Source organism: Telopea speciosissima, chromosome 9, assembly GCF_018873765.1.
Source record: "Telopea speciosissima isolate NSW1024214 ecotype Mountain lineage chromosome 9, Tspe_v1, whole genome shotgun sequence".
Lineage (NCBI taxonomy): Eukaryota > Viridiplantae > Streptophyta > Magnoliopsida > Proteales > Proteaceae > Telopea > Telopea speciosissima.
In genome coordinates this window covers 22722980-22747832 of record NC_057924.1, presented here as the reverse complement: position 1 = coordinate 22747832, position 24853 = coordinate 22722980, and the positions used below count along the sequence as shown (strand labels likewise).

At 42.3% G+C, this 24853-nt stretch overlaps 1 protein-coding gene across 5 annotated transcripts in view; it reads left to right on the top strand.

Annotated features, from left to right (window-relative positions):
* LOC122640688 (WD repeat-containing protein 53) overlaps window positions 1-24853 on the top strand; it is an 87869-nt gene that overhangs the window by 49842 nt on the left and 13174 nt on the right. For 4 of the 5 annotated variants that reach the window (XM_043833919.1, XM_043833917.1, XM_043833916.1 and 1 more), the window contains exons 5-7: window positions 18111-18162; window positions 20858-20914; window positions 21262-21304. In XM_043833919.1, coding sequence (XP_043689854.1) covers window positions 18111-18162; window positions 20858-20914; window positions 21262-21304 — 152 coding nt within the window. Of the gene's footprint in view, window positions 1-18102; window positions 18163-20857; window positions 20915-21261; window positions 21305-24853 lie in introns of all 5 variants that reach the window. The other variant, XM_043833915.1, reaches the window with a different exon arrangement.

Here is a 24853-nt window from a genome sequence, read left to right as displayed (position 1 = left end):
AGAAAGAGATGGAGGCAGCTTTGATGTCATGAACTGAAGTGAGGGGGGAACCATCAGAGGAGTGAAGAAGGGTGATGGAGTTAGAATTGAGACGAGCCTTCAGAGATCTGTGAAAGTAGGCAGAGTTAGAATCTCCTAGCTCAAGCCACTTGATGCGGGCCTTCTGGCGCAAGAAGCTTTCCTCAAGAGAGGAGAGGGAATGCATTCCTCGAGAGGATCTTTTCCTCGAGGCAAGAGAAGGGTTGAGAGGGTCGATTGAAGTCCGAGTTGGACGGAAGCAGGTTCGAGAACTCGGGTCTCGGTGGCATCTCGGCTAGGCCGTAAACCGAGTCGAGCCGAGATCTCGCCGAGATCTCGGCGAGTTGGTGCAATTTTTTTTTGACTCGGACCCAACTCGGTGGGTTGTACACATATTTTGGGTCCGAAACTTGGTATCCAGCCTATTTCAGGCCATTTAAACACAATGGCATGCCCGATTTGCCAAAAAACAAGTCCAAATATGAGTTTCACTTTGGACCATAGGTTGGTAGGCGACGAGTCGTACTAAAAGTCTAAAACAACATAATCTATATATAATTTAGTAAAACATAGCAAATTAGCAATCAAAAATTCTAATTAGCACACATCAATCAAAACATTCAAATAAATGTACATTACATCAATGTTCACTTAATTTGTTACATAAAATGAGATTGAACAAGAAATTCATCCCTATATCGATCCACATATAATTCCCATGTCGTGGAATTGCTATAGTGTTGCAAATAGTGTGACACGACTTCCATATAAGTCTTCGATCAACATATACCAATCTCCCTATCTTAGGGTCATGGGAGGCTGTTGGTATGAGGTGTAAGATCCACTGCTCTCGTCATATGACACCATCACCATCGCCACATCGCCATCGCTCGCTCACGTCGGTGTCATCGCCACGCCCATCATCATCATCAGCGGACTTCCCTCAGGGGCGGCTCAAAAGGTTTGGTGACTACGCATGTCGCACGCTCTTGCGTCGACATATATTCATCAACATCGATTACCGGTTAGAGCGCGATGGTGGGTCGGGCCTACCCCTGTGATTGATCCATATCGGTGTACCGATCCCTACCCCTGTTGGAATAGGGGATCCTCATCGTCATCGAGTCCTCTTGAAAAATGTTGGACGATTCAGTGGGTTCTTTATCATTGGCCTCGATTCCTTCACGTATGTGCCTCATCCTTAATCTCATATTGTAGTGCACATACACAGCCTGCTCCAGTCGTTCGCTACCCAACCTATTCCGCCTCTTTGAATGTATCAATGAGAATGTACTCGATTGCGCTCACATCCGGAGGATGAACAAGTTTGTGAGAGCGCTCTCGCTGCTACCTTCCTCGAGGTTAGGTGAACTTGTACCGTAAAGCACCCGCCTGATCGTGCATTACAAATATAGAATAGTAAGAATATGTACATTATAAAGAGATAAATTATAATTCATAAATGTAATATCATGCCACCTACCGTGTCGACTTTTGTCTACCCTCCACTGCGGCTAGTCGACCAAAACTTCTTGAGGCCTCTCTGAAGTATTTGATCTATTTTCAATATGAGGCATTAGTATTTCCTATTTAGTAATTACATTCATAAAACCAAAGTGCGAAAGTCCCATACTCTCACCTCATCGTTCTGAGCGACTTGTGTCTTTGGATGGGGCTCCAACTTCGAGTAGGCTTGAATCCTCTAACAATTCTATGTCTAGCCCAAGATCATGGGAGTAGTGATACTTTGGATTCAAATAGTATCTTTGGTAAAGTAAACACCACAAATATGATTTGTTAGTGACTTAATCGCTTTAATGCCTTTAGGGTTTTGAATATGTAAATGTAAAAAGTTATAACATTTAAAGTATAAAGTATGTTGAACTCACCAGCCTTATGCATGGATGACTCAAGTGCTTCTCCCACGCTCATTAATGATGTTAGTGTAGGACTTTGCACTTCGAGGTATAGCGGCTCTAACCATTTCCTTCATTTTTGGATGGCGGCATAAATGTGGCCTAAAGTAGGCTTCTTCTCTGTATCAACCATCCTCGATCTTGCCTACCACTGGCTCTAATATGCCAACCACTTTCCCCAAGTCCTTCCAAAATCCATCATTTGCAATGGTGCATTTGTGCTACCTTTGCTTCTTCCTCGACTTAGAACCTTGCCAACCAAACCATTCAGCGACTTGCAAACATACACCTTAGACCTATCGTCTTACTCTAAAGCTCTTCAATGCAATGTAATTGGTGGCAAATCGAGTGACACCAGGCCTCACTAAATCTCCATTGCATTTCTCCCTCATCAAGGCTAAAGCATAAGAATGGTTGTACACAAAAGTTGTCACTTGTCTTGCCCTATTTACCACACCGCCACCAAAGTCTTTTTCCCCATGTCCTTGACATTAAATCAATAGAATGGGCTGCACATGGGGTCCAAAAGAGCCGGATCCTCTTACTCTTCTTATTCATCAACTTCTCTCCAGCCTTTTTATAGTTGGAACCGTTATCCGTCACAATTTGGATAACGTTCCTTGGTCCTACCTCCTCCGCCACTTGCTTGACTCCTTATACAAGTATGATGCATCCTTTATATGCTTTGATGCATCGATAGACTTCAAGAATATAGTCTTTCCATTGCAACTCACCATGAAATTTATGATGGACAGCCTAGTAGGTCCAGTCCAACCATCACCATAAGAGTAACCCCATATGTCTCCCACATTGGCTTCAAACCATCAATGTATTCTTTTAGCTCCTCTACCTCCCGAGGCAATACACATTGTATAATTCAAATGGTGAAGGTCCCTTCCATCCTGCACCAGCCCTCCTGCGACATCAGGAATGCATCATAGTATGTTCCTTGTGCTACATTGGCTGGAATGCCATGGTAAAGCATGAATTTCTTGAAGGCTTTTCGTGCTTTCTCTTGTTTACCACCAAATACTTGTGGGATGGTTGGTGCAGTAGGCATCTTGTTGCCTAAAAGTGGTGGGATCCACCAAAAATGGGTTCCGGACCTTGTACTCGTGGTCGGGTTTGGGGTCGTGGTATATTTCTTGTCCCAGTGCTTCTTCTCCTCTCATCTTCTTGCTTTGGTGCAGCTGAGCCAGATCCACCAGCTCCTCTTGCTTGCTCATATGCTCTTATATTATCAAAATGAAAACTTTGTCTACTCTCGTAAAAATCTGTGGTAAATTCTCCATTCAGCCTTTGATTGAAACTCACCGGTGGAGGCCCATGTCGATTATCATCTTCGCCACAAACCTCTGCACCAGCCCTCTCTAGTATTGCCTCATTAAACTCTTGTTGCATTCTTTCCCTCTCAGATTTTTTAATCTTCCTCCTTTCAAATGTTGTGTCATTGCCTTTCACTTGGATAGGAACATTTGGGCATGATGAAACATCCTTGCAATACCGAGACAAGTGTTGCTTTAACCTCAGTGGCTCCTCCGGATAGCAACTTCCTACAATAATTGCATTTGGACTTCTTTTGTCTGCGGACATGGGAACTCCATGTTGCCATGCTATATCGGACATTGAATACAAAATGTCTTATGTTTGACATTGTTACATAAAAAAGCATGTATTAATAACCATGGATCACTTAAAGTAAGGTATTGAAGACTTAAAGTATGCTATTCATAACTCTTAAACGTAATGTCAAGCTACTAGAACTATGAAATAACTATATCTTATTTATCCCTAACCCAAGTATTTATTTGTTAATTAAAAATAATATTTTGAATTTTTTTAAAACTATTTATACCTTAAAGTATAAGAAAAATATAATGTAATGATGAATTTGACACCATTTGAAGTTGAATATTATGTACATATGTTGTACATAATTTTCCATAACCAATAAGTATTTTTCCTTAATATTATATATATTTTTTAATTTTTATAATATATTTATTAAATCTGAAAAATAAAATAATTTTTTTAATGGGTGAAAATAAAAAATTAATCCATGGGGCTGTAGAGCATCCCAAGTAGTTTAACATATATCAAAATCATTTTCAAACAATCACTATTCATCCTATTTTTTCATTTTCTTTTTCAAATAAATCATTTATTTTTCCAGAAATTATAATAAATAATTTATTAACTGAAAAAAATCCGACTCCATGAAGTGATAGATCGGGCAAAGATGTTCAACATATATTAAAACCACATGAATCTAACAAGGATTACAAAATTTTTTTGGAAAAAATAGATTTGGGGAAGAAATAGAAAACACCTTTGAAATCTTGCAAATAGGTGATGATGCTCCAAATTGGCACTTGAATCTTCACTTTGGCACTTCAATCTAACTCCAAGCAGTGCATTCCATCCAACAATCGAAAGAAAGAAGAAGAAATTTGAAGGAGAGGTTTTTCCCCTGGTTTAGAGCCTAAGAACTTGTTCTGCTCTCTCTTATGTTGGAAATGGTTTTGGGTGAAAATTGGGCTAAATACAACTAACTAGCATCTTTGGGCCCAGCCGAGATCTCGCCGAGATCTCGCCGAGATCTCTATGAGATATTGGTTTTTGTACTAAAAAAACCATGATTTTCACCTTGAGATATCACCGAGATCTCGGCGAGATCTCGAGATCTCGGCGAGATCTCGGTCGAGAAATTGTAGTTTTTTGTACCGACTAGGAACTCGACTCGGTTCTGCCCAAAACCGAGAAACTCGGCGAGATCTCGCGAGTTCTCGAACCTTGGACGGAAGAGAGATTGGAATTACAAGAGGAAAGCCTGGAATTGATGTTGCCAAAAGTGGAGAGGTTCCACCTTTTCAGGGCAGCTTTGGTGTTGCGGAGCTTCCTGGAGAGGGCGATGAGGGGGAGCGAAGGGGAGGAGACCGGGGTATGCCAAGCCTTAAGGACGGTGGGAAGGTAAAGATGGTGAGAGGTCCACATGTCGAAAAATTTGAAAGGCTTGGGGCCAAAAGAAGAGTAGGGGTGGATCTGGATGTGGCAGGGGCAGTGATCAGAGAGACCTTAAAGGAGGAAATTGGCGAGAGAGTGTGGGAAGGAGGAGAGCCAAGCCTCGTTAGAGATGAAGCGATCGAGCTTGCAAGCGATGCGGTCAGGGCCAGAGCGACGGTTATTCCAAGTAAGGGGGGAACCAGTCCACCGAAGGTCCTCAAGGCCGAGATCTTCTAAGCACTCATTAAAAGTAAGAACAGAGGGGGAGTCGATCGGTCTGCCACCAAGCTTCTCATCTTGGGAACGAACCACATTGAAATCACCACCTAAGCCCTAAGGGACGGAGTCCGAGGAGGGCTTGAGGAGGGAAAGGTCATGCCAAATAGAAGAACGATCAGTAGCAAGGTTGCTGGCGTAGACAACCGTCAGGATGAAAGAGGAAGGGAAGTTGGGAATGGAAAAGCTGAGATGGAGGAATTGGGAAGAGGAATGAAGAAGAACGATGGTGATTTTGGATGGGTCCCAGAGGAACCAAATCCGGCCGAGAGGGGAATGATTGTAGTTAGATAGAAGGGACCAGGAAGGAGCAATGGAGGCAGCGATGCGGGAAGCATTGCCAAGGAGGACACGGGTTTCGAGAAGGGCACAAAAAGAATGGGTGGAATTGATAAGAGACCTAATATCCTGATGTTTAGCCACGGAGTTAAGACCCCTGACATTCCAAAGGAGACCAGCAGACATGAGAACTAGAGGGGGAAAGGCAGGGTGCGCACCGGAGGGGTGCTGCGATAGCGACGACGAGAGAAGACATGGGTCGGGCATCGAAGGAGAGGCTTGCGGGGGGGGGGGGAGGGGGGATCAAGGGGGGAGGGGAGGTGGAACCGAGGGGGTAAGGGGGAAGGGGGGTAAGGGGGTAGGGTAGGGAGAGGGGGGGTGAGGTGGGGGAGTCCAAGAGGGAGGGGAAGGAGATGGACCTGGTGAGGGATTGGGAAGGGGGTTGGGGAAAAGTTTATGGTAAAGGTGGGTAGGAGGGGAAAAAATAGGCAGGTTATAAGAAAAGAAAGACTGGGCTTGGGCTGGGGGAATGGGTTCAAGAGGAGGGGAGGGTTGGGTTAAGAGGGGGCCCAGGGAGAGATCTGGGCAACAAGGCCGAGAGAGGAGGGGGGACCGGGCCGGGGGCTTGGATAGTAGAGGAGGGGGGTAATGGGCCGTAGAGATGGGCCTAGAAGGTAAAAGGGGAGCAAAGGCTAAGGTGGTGGGCCCAAAGGGAACAGAAGAGAGAAGGGGGGAGAGGCTAACACCGTTAGAGGGGGGTGATGTGGAAGGGGTAGGTAGCAGAGGGGGTAGAGAGGGTAATAATGGGGGAAAAGTGGAGGGCAAAATGGGAAGGTCTTGGTGAATGGGACAAAAGGAGGGGGCCAAAAGGGGGGGGGGTTGTTTAAAAGGGCAGCTGAAGCAGATGGAGTCTCAGAGGAAGGGGTAAAGCAAGAGAAAGGCAAGGGGGTAGGTCTTCTCCAGGGGTTCGACTGTAACAGCGGCGAAAAGACCAATCTCGGCAAGGGAACTGCTAAACGACCTAGAGGGGGTGGGTGAAGAGTCAGAGGCTCTTCCAAGCTCAAAGGGGAAATCTGTGGCCAAATGCAGGGGTGTCATCGCTGTGCTTGTGCAGTTGCAGGGAGCCGAGTCAAGGGTATCTCCGGAAATGAGGTTCTCTTACATCGTATCAGTAGCTTTGTTGACCTGCTCAGTAATCGAGGGAGCAGATGATCGCAGGGATGCAGAGCAAGAGCCAGAGATGTCTCGGTGATAGGGACAGGCACTACTTCAGAACTAGCAGTGGCATCTTTAGCGACGGTGACGGTGGAACTTCGGGGACGACGGCTGGGGCGGCGACGCTGGCGGCGATTTCTCTTAGGGGTTCTGCCACGGTACTCCGAGTTAGAAAGACCTTCGAGGGGCAAGGCATCATTAACAGGGGCTTCATTAAGAGAAGCCGTAGCAGGAAACTCAGAAGAAGTCGCAGCAGGAGGATGATCTGAAGGGGAAGTAGGCTGCGCGGCTACAGGTGCGATGGCTGCTGAGGCAAGAGACATCGTGGCAGGGCATTCAGTGTTTGAATGGCCAAAGGATTTGCATTGCTGGCAGTGGGGAGGAATCCATTCGTAGCGCACAGGCTGTACAAACCAGAACCTGTCTTCTTCTTTGATGGAAATGGTCGAAGGGGGAGGGGAATCTGCCGAGATGTCTACACAGAGTCTGGCGAACGAAAGCCTGTTTAACTTGAGAGTGCGCAGGTCCGTGCGAAGCGGAGTGCCAGAACAGACCCTATACGACTGAGACTCTCTTTGGTCCAGTAATGCAGGGGTAGACCAGGGAGATTAATCCACAAGGGAATGGTGTTGAGGTCGACCTTGTGGAGGAGAAGATGCAGCTGCCACTAACGAAGGAAGATAGGTTTGCTACCTACCATCCAAGGGGCACCATCCAGGGCGCGAGATTTAGCTTCGTCAGAGTAGAACTTGAAAAGGAACACTCCTGAGTCAAGGAGGTGGATATCAAGTAGCCTTGCTGCTTTCCATTGCTTGGTGAGAGAAGCTTGGACAATGTTCAAAGAAGGGCGAGCACCTAAGAAATGACCAACCAGGCAGGAGGTCCATTTCGAGAGTTCAGGGGAGAGGATTGAGTTGGGGCAGAGGGCGAAAGGAATGCCATTTCCAGATGATGGTTTAGTATAATGGAGGGAGGTGTCAAGCTGAGAAGGAGCCTGGTGTAAAAGGGAAGACCAGGATTTGGGACCAGGGGTAGAAGCAGAGGGGTGGATGACAGGGTTGGCAGGGTGTGGAGGAGCAGAAGTGGAAGGGGGGTGTGGAAGGGGGGCAGGGGAGGGAGGGGGGATAGCACCAGAAGAGGTGCAGGGGAGATTAGGGAGGGGTGGCGGTAATGGTGGAGAGGGCGAAGGGTTGGTGGGGGGGGGGGAAGGGGGTTCATGTCAGAGCTGGGAATTACGACATGAAGGAACTTACCATATGCTTGATGTAGAATACATGCAAGAGAGAGATTGAAAGAGAGTAAGAGACAATCAAGCACACGAGGATTTAGAGTGGTTTGGATCCAACTGTCCTATGCTCACTACGTTAATCACAGACCAAGGATTGCTCTACTATCCGATTCTTTTCCCAGGCAAAAATCAAGCCCTTAAACCCAATCACTCTCTTTCAAATTTAGCACCTGGACCACTATGGTCAAGGATTTCCACCCAAGCCACACAGGCCAAGGATTTCCTCCAAGCTACACAGGCTGAACTTACAACAAAAATGGCTTCTTTTTTCAAGCCTAGTAACTGTAACACTTTAAGCACACTTTGATCAATACAATATGATTTTAGCTATGAACTATACACGTTGTAGCTCTTTAATTTAGCCCTTCCCTAGATGATATGGCACTTGAGCACAATACAAAATAATAATCTCTCAAGATGATGTTGTCAATGAAGCACAATTTTATCTCAAGTTGATGATCGAATTTAGCTTTTGCACTTGTTTATGTATTTAATTTGACATGAAGTGACTCCGTCCTTTATAGGCAAAACGAACTAGCTGTTAGAGTCAAGCTAAGGTTCTCCTTTCAGTCCTTTGAACATTTGAATTCCACTTTCATTCCCAAGAGAAACTAGCTGTTGGATAATTACTTTCAATTCAAATGGTTGGATATGTTGAACCATTTTAGTCTCCAATGTTCAACATATGATTTTCAAGAAAAACTAGTTGTTGGAGCTCCTTAACATCAGTGAAGGTGTTTAAGAGTTCTACTCAAGTGGTTAGAGTCCAAGTGGTCATTAATAATAAGTTAAAGACCTTTCAAATTCTTAACCACACAACATTAAACACTTTCGTATGGAACACCGCATAACAATTACAGAAAACTGTGGCTGCAAGGACTTGAGATGGTCACTCTCAGACATGCACAAAAGATAGTCACGGAAGGCCACAACATCGTTGGTCTGGGAAGACTTAATCTCATAATTCTCAGACATTCACGGAAGACTGTAGTGGTCGTCTGTAGACACTTAGCATTAAAACCTTGGTTGTCCATGAGTTCAAACAAAATATTTTGGATTTGTCGTTTAAGCTCGGTAGTCCGTCCCTATTCACTGAAGACCATGAACAGCAGCACAGTTTGAGAACTCGGTTTCGCCCAGCCAAAAAACCGAGTTGGATCGAGATCTCAGCGAGTTGGTGCATTTTTTATTTTTTGAACGCGGTTGATGGTTTCGATGGGTTTTTGACCTAGTTTGGTCATGAAAGTTGGTATACAGCCTATTTTGGGCCATTTAAACACAATGACACTATCAGATTTTGAAAAATCAAAGTCCAAATAGGAGTTTGACTTAGTGGGAAACCAGGACAGACACTTATGTTAGAAACCAGGACATGCACTTATTTATGCCTAATATCATTTAAGTAAATGATTCATTTACTTAAGATTATTCATAAACAAGCAAATACCCCCTATTTGAATCTAATAAAAATAGTTTTAAAAAAAAAAATTCCAAAAGGATAAAAAGTCAACCCCCTAGGTCAAAAAACAAAATTGGATTTTCGACGGTAGGTGCAGTTTTCAACTTTTGATTGCTAGGGTTTTTCTCAAATCTAAAATTCCATAAATCTTAATATGGTAAAACATTGCTAAAAATCAAAAGTGCGGTAAAATATTTATTTGTTTTGATGTCCAAAATGAAAGCTTTCCAACAAGTCCGAGATTGCTTAAATCTGATTTATATTGAAGGAGTTATGTATCGGTCAAACTTAATTTGGTGTGCGCGATTGTTGTCAAAATCGCTCTGAATGAAAATATTTATTTGGACATAAATGAATATTTTACCGCACTTTTGGTTTTTAGCAATGTTTAACCATATTAAGATTTATGGATTTTCTAGATTTGATAAAACCCCAACATTAGAAAGTTGAAAATTGCATCTACCGCCGAAAATCCAGTTTTTGTTCTCGAACTGGGGGGTTGACTTTTTATCCTTTTGGAATTTGATTTTTAACTATTTTTATTGGGTTCAATTGGGGGGGGGGGGTATTTGCTTATTTATGAATAAATATCTTAAGTAAATAAAATAACAAATATAAAAACATTATTTGTTTCTAGCATAATAAAGTGTTTGTCTTGCTTTCTGGCATAAATAAGTGTTTTTGTATACCAAGGTTTGCATAAATAGATGTCTATATACCAAGGTTTCCCACCAAGATCACTGAGATCTCGCCGAGATCTCGATATCCTGGCCGAGACATTGTAACTCTCCATTTTGCCTTTGATCTCGTCTCGGTTTTTTCAAAAACCGAGATATCACCGAGATCTCTCCGGCGAGTGATTGAACTATGGACTGCAGACTTAGGCTTCTTTCTAGGTCAAACCACCTAGTTTCTTGGTTTTTCCATTTAGGTCCCTTTTGATGTCATTTTTGGGATTTTTACATCTTGTTGATCATGTACATTAGGATTACAAAGATTTGCCAATATGAATCAAATCCTAATCATGTTCCTTGAAAAAATCTTTTAACTTGATGTAGCTTTCAGCTCATTGATCCTTCAAGTCACGGAAGACTGTCTTCTGTATGTGGAAGACCCTCTTCAACAATTCTTCTTTCAATCAATGTCTTGTTCTTTCTTCGACTGTACCTCTTCAGCAGCTTGGGTAACATACTAACATGTCTTTTATAACATTTAGCACACACATTAGCACACCCAAACACACATCACATAATGATTTTCATATCCAAAACTCATAACATATAAATGGAACATTTTAGGTCTAACAATGATCTTCATCATCCAGATCACAGGCCATGGGATGCTGATGGCTTACATGCGATCAGCTCTGCAGAATGCTAGGATATTGAGTTTTTTGTGTCACCCCCAATTCACTAGTCCGACTCTTCATTATCGCTTTTAATGTAAATGACTTTTTTACTTCTCCGATTTCCAAAAGAGCTTTATCAACGCTCTTGAGATTTCATCTACAATCCCTTAAAGGAATACCTAATATTCCAGTCCTGACTTATCGCCTCAGAGGAGGTTCTGAACTTTCCAGAATACCTTATGATGCCCAACTTCTAGTTTCTGGAACAATAGTACTATCTACGTATTGCGGTCTGTTGAGAGTCTAGGGTATTTAGGTCTTTCTACTCTTTCTAGAATTATTATTTTTTACTTTGTAAGGCTGTTGTAAGTACAGGGGTATTATTGTCCCCCAGTATAGTTTTACTTAAGTTTATATTTAATAGGGAGGAACCTGTGGTAATATATAAAAAATATTCTGCTGCAGGCAGCCTCCCACGATTTGGCTGTCTTTTCTCTTCTTATCTTCTCTTTCCCTTCTTCTTGGCTTTGGTTGCAGGATTCTGGTCTTGTAACATGGTATCAGAGCTACTGCAATCAAATCAGGGTTTTCTCCTTCGTCTACTGATTTTTCCTTTTTTTTTTAATTTTTATATCCTGTGGTGTGCAGCCACCCATTGCTGCCTCTACCATGATTTAAGCCTCCTTGTCTCATCAATGGAGGGCTCTACTATTGCCTACAAGTATTTCTCATGTTGCTGAGTTGCTGGTTGTGGAAGATTCAATCTATTTCCCTCCCTTCTGCTCAAATCAATTTTATTCAGGGTTTTGCCTGAGATCGATTCTTTTTGGAGACCCTCTATCTTGTAATTTTTATTTGGAGTGGCTGATGATTTTGGTGTATTGGAATTCATCTGCCTATTTGCTGCTAGTGGTTATTAGCCCTTCCAATTTATGCTTCTTTAAGAGGTAAGGGTACCTAGCTGCTCGGTTTTGTTATGGTGACCTGCTGCTCGATTTTTTTGGTGGTCTGCTGACTTAATTCCTCTGGAAAGTATACCTTGCTGCTGGTATTGGCTCCATATTGGGTGCTACTTGCTTCTTCTGTTGGATCATCCTCACAGATCATTTTTTTTTGGGTTTAAAAAAAAAACCCTGACAAGGTGATCGATTTTTTTTTTTTGGTGCTGGTTCTGTCTGTTGCTGCTGCTTCTGTGCCTATTTTTTGCTATCAATTCTATTTGCTTGTGGTGTTTCGGTTCTTGTTACTGCTGCCCCTCCTTGCCTTTCCTTATTATGGCTGATATGAAGACCAATGTTCCTCTTACGGATAATGTGAATGTCACCACCACCTCTATCAAACTCAAACACAGTTCTAACTATTTATTGTGGGCACAAGCTGTGAAAGTTTACATATGGCCAAAGATAAACTCAAGTATATTACCTCTGATCCCCCTACCTAATATGACAAAGGGTATGGTGAGTGGATGAAGGAAAATGCCATCACACTTATTTGGTTGTCGAATAGTATGTAGCCCGACATTGCTGCTAATGTCATCTTTCACACTACTGCTAAGGGTGTGTGGGACGACTTGAAGGATACTTATTCTCAGGAGAAGAATATGACTCGCATCTATGACCTCTATGAGAAGTTGTTTCACCTTCAACAGTCCAACAAGTCCCTCCAGGATTATTATAGTGCCTTTAAGGGCATGGTATAAGAGTTGAATGTTTTTCAACCACTCACCACTGATATTGAGAAGCTCAAGGCTTAGCGCAATGAATTTTATGTCTCTAAATTTTTGGCTGGTTTGCACTCTGATTTGAAGACTGTGAAGGGTCATCTTCTTGCTGACGAGACAGTCCCTACTCTTGCTGATGCTTATTCTCGCCTTCAACGTATTGTCTCCCCTGCGAAATCTGGCTCTTCTTTGAAGGACAGCTCTGCTTTTATTGCTGGTCGTGGCCGTGGTAAGGATGTGGTTCAGGGGGAGGCCGTGGCTGGTGCTCGTGGTTCTGGTGCCCTTGGTTCTGGTGGACAGCATACGGACTGTTCTGCTATGCAGTGTTCTTATTTTGGCAAGTCTAATCACACAGTTGAAACTTGTTGGGCCAAGCATGGCAAACTAGTGTCTTCTAGTGATACCATACCTGGAATCTTTTCCGGTGGCTCATCTACCACTCGTGATGATATTTCCCAGATCCTACGGCGTCTATAGAGTTTCTTGAGACATCCACTCATACATCTACTGGGGCTTCCACTTATGCTGCAACCTTAGCTCATGTAGGCACACACCTGCTCTCCTTACCACTACTTCTACTCCCTGGATCATTGATTCCGGGGTCTCTGTTCATATGACTGGTAAGCCCTCTCTGTTTACTTCATTTACTACCAATGATACTTCCATGTTTGTCATTCTTGCTAATGACTCCTCTACTCCCGTTTCTGGTCACGGTACAGTGGCCCCCACTTCCTCCATCAATCTTTCCTCTGTTTTGCATGTTCCTCAATTTCCTTTAAGTTTACTTTCTGTTAGTCAGTTCATAAAGTCCTTAAGTTGTTCTGTAACTTTCTTTCCTTCTCATTGTGTCTTTCAGGATCTTCACACGAGGAAGATGATTGGTGGAGGGTGTGAAAAGGATGGACTGTACTACCTCAACGGTGCTGCCCCAAATTCTTCTGTTGCTGCCCATACTGTTGGTGTTGTGACTCCATTCCAATGGCACTATCAGATAGGTCATTTGTCTTTGTTTAGGTTAAAACTCTTGTTTCCTTGTTTTGAGTCTTTGTCTAGCTTAGAATGTGAGGCCTGCGAGTTGGGAAAGCATCATCGTGCTTCATTCCCCTCTCGTTCTGTGACTCGTAGTCTGTCTTTATTTTCTTTAGTCCATTCAGACATTTGGGGTCTTTGTCGTGTCCAAAACGAACATGGGTTTATGTATTTTGTGACTTTTGTGGACGATTATTCTCGTCTCACTTGGTTGTACCTTTTGAAGGATCGTTCTGATTTCTTACCTGTGTTTCAAAATTTTTATAATGAAATAAAGACTCAATTTGGTACCCCGATTAAACTTTTTCTCTTTGACAATGCTTTGGAATATGTGCAACGTGTTATTTCTGGTTTTTGTGCTGTTTGTGGGATGATTCATTAGACTCGCTGCTCTTATACTCCACAACAAAATGGGGTGGCGGAGAGCAAAAATAGACATTTGTTCGAGGTAGCCCATGCTATTATGTTATATATGCATGTTCCTAAGGGTTTTTGGTGTAATGTGGTATTAATTACCTATTATTTGACTAATTGCATGCCGTCTTCGGTTCTTTCCGATAAGTCTCCATTTTTTTGTTCTTTTTCCTACCTTACGCCTATTTTCATTACTACCTCGTGTATTTGGCTGCTTGTGTTTTGTGCACAATTTGCACCCCCATCTTCATAAGTTGTCTCCTTGATCCACTAATTGTGTTTTTCTGGGTTATCCTCGGACTCAAATAGGCTACAAGTGTTATGATCCAGTTACCCAGCAGTATTTTGTTAGTGCCGATGTCACCTTCTTTGAAAGTACTTTTTTCCCTACCCAGGAATATTTATCTAGAGATGGATGGACCACTCCTACTCCTGAGTCTCCTGCTATTCCCTCCTTAGTTCTATTCACACCACCTTTACAGGTCTATTAGCGATGGAACAAATTGGTCCCACTCGATGAGGTGTCTACTGCTCCAGCTGCTCCACCTCTTACACCATCTTCTTCTTCTGGTGGAGCTCCAAGTCCTATCTTTTCTGATGACTTACCAGTCGCCAAGCGTAAAGGTACGCGTTCCTGTACCTTAAAAAATCTATGGTTGTGTATCCTATCAATCAGTTTGTTTCAATAGCTCATCTTAGTTCTTCTATTCATCAGTTTGTGATGTCCCTATCTACTAATTCTATTCCTAAAAATCATATTGAAGCTCTTCAACTTCCTGTCTGGAAAGCCGCCATGGATGTTGAATTGGATGCTCTTTTGATCCGTAACACCTGGAGTATGGTGGATTTGCCTCCTAGTAAGGACTTAGTTAAGTGTCGCTTGGTTTATACTATTAAATACCATCCTAATGGATCTGTTGAACTGCTGAAAGCCCGTCTGGTTGCCAAAGGGTATACTCAGACTTATGGAGTTGATTACTTCAAGACTTTTTCTCCTGTTGCCCGGCTAAATTCGGTTCGCCTACTTATTTCTCTTACTGTTAATTTTGATTGGCCCTTATTTCAGTTGGATATGAAAATGACTTTCTCTATGGTGATCTGCAAGAGGAGGTCTATATGGAGCAACCCCCAGGTTATGTTGCTCAGGGGGAGAGTAGTGGTTGTGTTTGCAAATTACATAAGGTTATTATGGCCTTAAATAGTCTCCTAGGGTGTGGTTTGAGAAATTAAGTGCCACCGTTATTTCTTGTGCTTTCTGACAGTGTTACTTTGACCATTCTATCTTTGTTCGTCACCAAAGGGATAAATTAATTGTTTTGATTGTGTATGTGGATGATATCATCATCTCTGGTAATGACTTGGCTGATATTACAGAGGTAAAAGAATATCTACAACAACACTTTCAGATTAAGGATTTAGGTCAACTTCACTATTTCCTTGGTATTGAGGTTGTGAGAAGCAGGAAAGGTATTAGCTTGTCCTAATGAAAGTATGTCTTAGACCTCCTATTTGACACTAGTATGCTTAAATCAAAACAGTAGATGTTCCTATGGATCCTCGTCAAAAGCTTGGAGTAGATGATGGTGAACCTCTTAAAGATGTGCATCAGTATAGGAGCTTGATTGGGAAGTTGATAATCTCAGAGTCACTAGGCCATACATATCTTTTGCAGTCGGTGTCCTTAGCCAGTTTATGCACTCTCCTCAGAAGGCTCATTGGGATGCAGTTGTTCATATCCTTCGGTATTTGAAGGGTGCCCCTGGTAAGGGGCTTATTTATCGACCCAATAAGCATATAGAGTTGGTTGCTTTCTCGAACGCTGATTGGGCTAGTTCAGCTAGTGATTGTTGTTCTACTATAGGATACTATACTTTCATTGGAGGTAACCTTGTTACGTGGCGTAATAAGAAACAGACCACCATTGCCAGATCTAGTGCTGAGGCGGAGTACAGAGCTATGGCTCATAAATTTGCTAAGGACACCGACTGCAAAAGACCCGTTGGCTGACATATTTACTAAGTCTTTGTTTGCTCCTAGCTTTTACACTTATTGTAACAAGCTGAGCATGGGAGATATATATGCTCCAGCTTGAGGGGGAGTGTTGGGAGTCTAGGGGTATTTAGGTCTTTCTACTCTTTCTAGAATTATCATTCTTTACTTTGTATGGCTGCGGTACGTACAGGGGTATTATTGCCCCCCTGTATATTTTTACTTAAGTTTATATTTAATAGGGAGGAACCTGTGGTAATATATATACAATATTCTGCCGCAGGCAGCCTCCCACGACTTGGCTGTCTTTTCTCTTCTCTTCTCTTCTCTTTCCCTTCTTCTTGCCTTGGTTTGGTTGCAGGATTCTGGTCTTTTAACACGGTCGTTTCAAAACACTCTCCTTTGCAAGCGGAAAATAGGTTTCTCTGGTTCAGCTTCGGTCATTTTTGGGATTTATGGAGATTTTTTGGTGGCTATTTGCACCTTTTAATTTTTCCTGTTTATTTCTGGATATCATTTTCTGCTTAGATAAGTCGGCAGTTAATGAGGTGTGAGAAAGCCGTGATTATGATGATGGTGGTGATAAATTTAGGATTTGGCCAGTTATGAGAGCGAGCCAATCAGATTTCCTCTCGACAATTTTTCTTCGTCGACATCTCTGCTCGTTGCCATCTCTCTCTGGAGTCTGGCCTCTGTTGTGTCTTCACAAGTTATTGAAACTTCAAAAAAATGCTTGGTCTGAAGTTCAATCTGATCTCTCTCTCTCTCTCTCTCTCTCTCTCTCTCTTCTTTCTGTAATCTTTTACTTTTTCAATCCCACAGTAACCCTAATACCATAAGACTAAGAGTGAACGAGATGAAGAAGACTAAGAGAAAACGACCTCTGTCCACATGATCTGGTTTAGTGCTTGGGGTTGTGGCAGGGGCTTTGCCAAATATCGAAGACGAGATGAAGGAGACGAAGGAAAACGACCGTTGAACTTTCCCCTCAACTTCCCTACGAGAGTCCCACCAAATCGGTGGACGAGAGCTGGGATGGAGAAAGTGGGGCACCGACAAGAAACCCTGGCCCTTCTGACCCTGTCTGCTCAATCTCCCACCCCAAGCAACCAAACAATCCATATTACCCTTTTTTGTTTGGAAAACCTGACAGCATTCTCATCCCTGCAAAACCCCTCTAAACAAATGGGGCCCAAGTCTTCTAGACAGTTTTCAAACTACCATTCCTATTAGTGGATGTAGAAAATTTTGCAAATGAAGGAAATTTGTATACTTTCCTTCTAGATATTTTGTTTTCTTTCATTTTCTTTTTTAATGCGTGGATGACTAATAAGGGTAAATTTTATGGTTGATTTGTTTTTTCAATCGTTGATTCATTATTTTGCCATGGCTTCAAAGATTGTTAACCATTTACAGTAATGTAGACTTTGACAAGTTACTGTGGGAGAAATTTTGTTTGATGTGATCATCAATCCGATTGGTTTGTTGAACACCTTTCTGTGCATTGCTCGGTTACTGGAGATGTTTTGTGCTACTTCCTATCATGTTGGAATGTTAAGGAGGCACGTGATCTCGTCACTAGGTCCTTTATTGTCTATCTTATTTGGGGTTCGAGGAAAGAGAATTGGATTATTCTTTGTGTTTGCTTTTGTATGAGGGATATGGAAGGAGAGGGATAGGTCAAATGTTTGTGGCAACATAGGTCTTTGTGAAGGATGCATGTGGGTATGTGCTTTCTAGTTTCAGATTGGTCCTTAATTTAACAGAGTTGGAATCATAGATAGGAGTTGATTGATAGATGAGCTGGTTTGGGTCAAATACATAGCTTTAAGCCTTGGTGCTCAAGTTAATCCAGCATTTTTATTAGGATCCACTACTCTTTTTCTATGCTAGGCTGGGATTTTTTATGCAATGAATAAATGGATTGAGTTCTGGTTGGTTGCTTATCTGTTGCCCTCCGTGATCAATACAATCCAAATCTGAACCATTGCCCCATTAATTTTGAATGCACCGGTTATCACTTATTGGGACAGTAATGTTGTAGTACAATATGTGTTTCTTTCCTCCTTGTGTATTTGTCAGAGTTTCTCCAATGTGTACATTTTTTCTATCATATCTCCAACACGTACAATTTTTTCATCTTTGCAGATAGCATTCAGTTCTAAGTCATCATTTCTTGCCGCTGCAGATGATAGTGGTGACATAAAGGTATCATTGTTTATGGAGTGATTTGCTTTCATCATTCATGCACTTTTATAATCCACTGAATACCTTGAGAAAAGATTTTAGCTACATCCTGCTTTCAGTAATAGTACCTTGAGAATCTTTCTATGCCTTTCTTATGTTAGAGGGAAATCAATAAATCAAATCATAACTGAATATGGTTGACTGAATTAAAAACAACACCATTCTATTCCTCTCTAAGGCCTGTTATTGGCCTCCCTTTTTTTTCTTTGTTAATCTGCCCACCTAAAGTCCTTCATTGTTCCACGCGTCATTACTCCTTATTCAAATCACTGGAACAGTTTTTCTTCACAATAAGGCCCCGGTTGATAACACTCCTGATTTTTTATTCCGCTGATTCCTATTCCACGGGAATAAAACGGGAGTGGAATCCTGTTTGGAAAATTCGTTCTGATTTCATACTCTCAAAGAACAGCCTGGCCTCAAATGCCTCCAAAATCAGGATAGATGGAACATCAAGTCTGTTCCAGAACTGCCCAAAACGGAATGAGACCCCGATAATTTTTGGTTGCCCGCACCCCCTCATCCTATTCCTCTTCAGGATCCCCATGCCCGTACAACCCATGAAATCCATCGCCGCAGTTGTGGTCTCCGAGTCCCAAACCCACCTCACCGATCCCCAAATCATGGCCGCTGGTATCTCCACTGCCTCAGTCCTCTTCCTCCTTGGAGCCACCGGCCTGATGTCCTCCTACCGCTTCATTCCCTTACCCAGTTCGCAGCATTCAGCTTTCCCAAGGTCTGTCCTTTTCCTTCTTTGCCATCAAATACATTTATTACCATCTGGACTTTGCAGCTGCTAACTCAGGCCCTGCTCGCCCCTGGCTCAGCCTCAATGGGCTCATCCTTGCCTTCTACGCGCTTGTCTTTGTTATCTGCAAAACGTGTTCTGGGGATTCCGTCAATGAACCCGAACGTGAACCTCTGCTTGAATCGAGAGAACCCCATCGTCGCCATCGCTGTCCAATTCAAAGGATGCGTATCTTATTTGAAATTCCAGCTGCACTTCTTGTATTCCTCCTGGGTCTGATGCTCTGTTCCATTTCTGACCCTTCCATTGTTAAGGATCTCAAGTTCGGCCCTTCGAAAATCCATGTGGTCAAGATCTCGTGGAACAACTGGAAAACCTGTTCGTTCGAGCTGCAATCCCTCAGGTTCCTCTTTCTGTTCATAACTCTGTGATTGCAGTCTGTAAATTATCAGCCGACCTGTTTCCTAAGGAGGTGTTGGCCGCGGAAGTGAGAGTGGGAGCCATGAACTTAGTGGGTTGCTGGTTTGGTGCAATGCCGGTGTGCGATGGCACAGGGGGTTTAGCAGGGCAGTACTGTTTCGGGGGACAAAGTGTTGTATCGGTGCTGTTTCTGGGGATAGGGAAACTGGTTATGGGGCTTGTTTTGGGGAACAAGTTTGTGAAGAAATTGGGTTATTGGGGGTGCTCTTGCTACTTCCCTGGGATTGAATTGGCAATGGCTTCCAGCGACATGAACACCAAGGAGGAGTCTTTTGTGATGCTGCTGTGTCAATGACGGGTTCAAGTGCGGCTTTGGGTTTTGGCTGTGGGATTGTGCTGTTTTTCCTGCTGAAGCTCAGGGAATTGAATTACTTTTCAAGCCTCTACAAATACAGAGTTTTTAATGAATTGATTGTGCTGTTTTTTTGAGGGTTTTGGGGTTTTGGTGGAAGGACATTTGAACTTGGATGAGCATTTGGCCGATGTTTGGATTGATTCATTCGAGGTATCATTGGGTGTTGAATGATTATTATGAAAGCAGGGGAATGGTGAGCATTGGGCCTACTGTTACTTGGATCTTTGCCTTCTTGTCTTCAAAAGACTGTTCTCTCTCTGCAACTGCTCTAGTCTGTCCTTCGTCGCAGCTGCATTGGATTGCGGAGCTCAACGAGATGCATGTTTGTGCTTTCTTTAAGTGGTGCTAGGTTGCCCAAATGGCTCGATTCAACAGGTTAATGGCAATTTGGTAAATATTGGGAAGGTGTAAGATTGGAGAATGGTATTTAAATTTGTACAATGGCCTTTTTGTAATTATATGGTGTAGAAATAGAATTGATTCCGTCAGGTGCATACCAAATGCTGATTATGATCTTTTTCTGTTTCGGAATCATTACTGGAATACTGTTATCAAATGCCAATCCTATTCCCAAAAATCATGGAATCAGGAAAAATCAATTCCACCTGGAATCATTGGAATGGCAGCGGGATGGTTATCAAACAGGGCTTAAATCTGCATGCTTCTTCCCTTCCCACCCCCACCCCCTAAAAAAAAATTTATATAGCAGCATTTTTTGCTTTATATATAGACATATTTGGGAGAGCTTCTTGTGTGCAGTTTATAACCCAAGAAGCAGAAACCAGAAACACAGGGAGGGGTTCTTGGGCTTCTCAGCTGCAGGCGCAAGAAGCTCATTGGACCTGCTTTTTAGAGCTTTTCATCTGAAAAAGGCTGAGTTCTGAGAATCCAAGAAGCACTCCCAAACATGAACATAGAGTAGCTTCCTTTTCAGTATTTGTGATTGCAGTAAATGCTGATTTCTCTCCCCCAAATTTACCATCTATAGTATATGCAATATCTACTTGACATACAGAGCAGTTCTGCTTCATGTTTTTTTGGTTGGGTCTAATGCCTTTCGGTCTCTTTGGCAGATAATGGATATCCGCCAGCAATGTCTTTACAAAACATTACGAGCTGGCCATTCAAGTGTATCCTTATTATTTTATAGAGCCTTTTTTGAAATTCTTGTGATTTTGTCGTCCACTTGGGTTAGATAATGTGAATTTTATCCACTATGATCCATAGCACCCTCCCTTTTTTATCCGGTGGCTAACTATACTCCTAAATTTCCATTATTTGTCTGTAGCAACCTTGTTCAGATGTGAGTAGTATGGTTTGGAGTCTGAACTGTGATCGTATCATCAAGATGATAAGTTTCACCATCTTTGTTCTTCTATTCTTTCCTGGGATAGTGTCATCATTTTGCTTGGTCGTCTCACTAAGGAAGTTTAATCAGCCTAATGAAACTTGTGTTTCCTTAAGTGAACTTTAATAGATTTGTAGCAGTGTGCAATTCGTTCCTTGGAGGCCTTGGGAAGGTATTACTTAGTATTTAATCATTCTCTTGACATTCATAATGTTAGATTTTAGTCCTATTCTTTAATGTAGTTCTAGATAGGATAAAGTCCTACTAGAAGCCAAGTAAACCAGGACCTCTGATTATGCTAGCCATTTGGGTAGAATTCTCACGAAAATCACCTTGCATGTGACCTTCTAGAGGGGGAGAAGAATAGTTGCAAGTTTTAGGTTTTTAATGGATCTAGGGTTTTAGTTTGAATGAAATTGGATGGTGGAATTATGCTGGTCAGAATGTAGAAGGTATAGGGTTTAATGGATCAATGGGTTTTAATGGTGGATAACAAGGGGAATTGATGGGGATAGATAGCGCTTAGGTTGGAGGATGAGAAGAAGAAGGTTGAATGCTGTCACAGTAAACTACTTACTTGAAAACTGATCTTCAATGGCAGTAGCAGCTTTGAAGATGGATAAGAGAGCCTCCTGATCTTAACAAATTCAAGGAGTTGATTGGAGGTCCATCAATCCCTTATTTCAGATCCTCCCGGTACTACCAGACGCAAGGAGTCAACTGGAGATCCACTAGTCCCTTCACCTTGATATAGTTCACAAGGCAACACTCAGCAGAGCAGAGCAGCAGCTATGGCAGCAAGCAAAAGCTTTTTCATTAATCAAATCCGTGTTTAATGTTTGCCCCCCTACAACCTTATATAAAATATTCAAAAATAGACTCCTACTCTAAAAGGGAAAGGCCTAACCCAATCCTTGACCTATTAGGTAACTTTAACTAACTAGGAAATTGACATACTAAAGGAAATAGACTCAAAACATGGTTGGACTTATAGAGTCCTAATCCAGCCCAACTTACATCACATGACCACTTAACCAAGTCACATGATCACTTAAGTGATCACATGACCACTAATTACATAAAAATAAAAACTAAGGAATTAAAACAACTATTCCCGTGTGCAACCTAATTACCCATATTTTAGGCCTATAAAAGTGACCTTTTACATAGAAAACTCTTGGGATCAAAGGCCCAACATATATATATATATATATTCCCAACCCTAGACTTGTTTCTAAAGAAATAAGCCCATTTCGATGTATTTCCAGGTATGTTGCGTATGAAAGTGGTATTTCTAATATCTTAAGAGATGCATTGGTGGAGTGAAGTGCCTTCTGGTGGAGTTCAAAATTCAAATTGAGTGCTTTGAGCAACTAGAGTTACAAGAAAAATACTTCAGTTTGTTTCAAGGCTTAGGATCAACAATGTTGTGTTTCAAAAGGAAAAGTATCATGATATTCCCCTACTCATCTGGACAGGTCATATTTAAATCAGTGACAGACTGGTGTTGGTGTCAGCGTAACTGCTGATGTCTATGACTCTCTTGATGAGAGCAGCTTATATCAATAGCCATTACTGTTAGAGATGGGGGTACTTTAGTCTCTTATTTACTGGAATATTATGTTAAGTTGTAATTTTATCTTTATTGTTTTTTACCTTTTACCTCCCTAGGGAGGCATATGTAATTTCCATGAGTGTTTAATGAAACAAATAGGGGAGAGGAATTGTTTTTTCCCCTTCTTACGATTTCTCTCAACTCTTCTGTTCTTGTTCATTTCTCCTTCTCCTTCCTCTTGCTGTTAGACCTTGTTCCCCCATTAGAATCATCCTCCATTTAGTTTCTAACTTGGTATCAGAGCAGTCCTCTGGTTTGAGAGTCGACTCAGCTTGGTTGGCTCTTCCGTCATCTCTCTTTGGAACCCTAAGAGGATAAAGGGTTCCATTAAAGGCTGCAATATGTAAAGCATACTCTACTATATTCTTTGGAGGTCTAATCCTCACATCCATCTGCAATGGAGAGAGTCTCGAAGCTGTTGAAGGTGATTCAGCTCTAGAAGAGCTACCCAGATTTTTTCCGCCAGCCTCTCTTGTCTCAGTTTCGATTCTGCCCTTTGGCAGATTGTTTGGCCTTGCAACTATGCTCCTTTGAGTAGCCTAGAGGTCTCTTTTTAAAGCCCCAAAGGCTCGGTTCTTGAAGGGAGAAGGTTAGAGAGTGGTGCTCTCTTCTTTGCTGCTGTACAAGTACCGCCAGCCCTGTTTTTTTCTCTAGTTGCATTTTTTTGTTGGCTGGATGCCTTGGATACTTATTCGTTTATGAGGATGATATACCTCTTTATGCTTGTTGGGTGCTATGACCAGAAGTTTTCTTGCAGTTTTTTGAATGGTCTCTTGTGGATGGCTGCTGTGAGTTTTTTGGTTGTTATGGACTGCAGTTGGAATGCACATGAGGTGTTTGTTTTAGGTTCTCATTAAAGATTTATCCTATTTTTTGCTGCTGTGACTGCTTGGGCAGTGTATTATCTCTTGTTTGCTGAATATCTTGCTTGATTGTGTTGGTTAGAGTTTACTCCCCATTTGTGAAAGACACCATTCTGATTTGTTGGGTGTTTTGTCTGGTACCATGTCTACTCCCCTTTACATATTTCTTTTCTGAAGTGGGTCTGCTTGGTGTTGATAAGGAAAAATGGTTTGAGCTTCTACAGTTGTGGTGTTGAGTTCCTTTGAGTTGTTTGCCTTGTTTGGTTGTTGGACTGTGTTCCTTTTTTGGGTTGAGAATATACTCCCCATTTGACTTTGGGTATTACTCCCACCTTGTAAGTGTGTTATTTGAAGAAGTTAATCGACAGAGGTTGTTTGGAGAAATCCTTCCTGATAAGAACTGTCTCTATGTGGTTAGAGTGTGTACTCCCCATTGGATTTGAGTATCATTTCTATTTTTGTGAATTCCTACATTATGTCAGCTCTTGGAGGAAGATGCCAGGGTCCACCCCAAGGAAATGATAGAGATGGGTTCCACTATGACCATTGTGGGAAGTCTGGACACACAAGAGAGAGATGTTGGATACTTTATGGCTGTCTCCCTGGTATACACAGCAGCAGGAGAGGGGGAGCCAAAGCATGCTCCTCGGTGACTGAGGTTGCACCTATGGGATCTCCATATGGATAATAGACAGACACCACATCCCTCACTCAAGATGATATTGCAGCATTTTGCAGGGTTTTGTCATATCTGGATAGCCCTACTTTTGTACCTGTAGTGCCAGATTCCTCAGCTTTCACTTTACAGGCCTCTACATCTGGCCCTTCTACTGCCTCTACGTGTGTCATTGACTCTAGAGCCACTGACCATATGACGGGCATAACTCAGTGTTATGACTCCTACTCTATCTGTTCTGGTAAGGAAAAGGTTAGAGTTGCTGATGGTTCCCTTTCCTCTATTTCTGGTAAAGGCAGTGTTCGTGTAACTTCTTCTATCTCCCTTGACTCTGTTCTTCATGTTCCTCAGTTTCATACTAACCTCATATCTGTGAGCCACCGAACCAAATCCTTGAATTGTTTCGTTACCTTCTTTCCATCTCATTGTGTTTTTCAGGATTTAGTGACAAAGAGGGTAATTGGCAGAGGACTTCAGGAAAAGGGACTCTACCTTCTTGATCAAGGACCATCCTCTCTACCTATTGCTTAGTCCTACGCATGTGGGCAGAATGATAAAAGTTCTGTT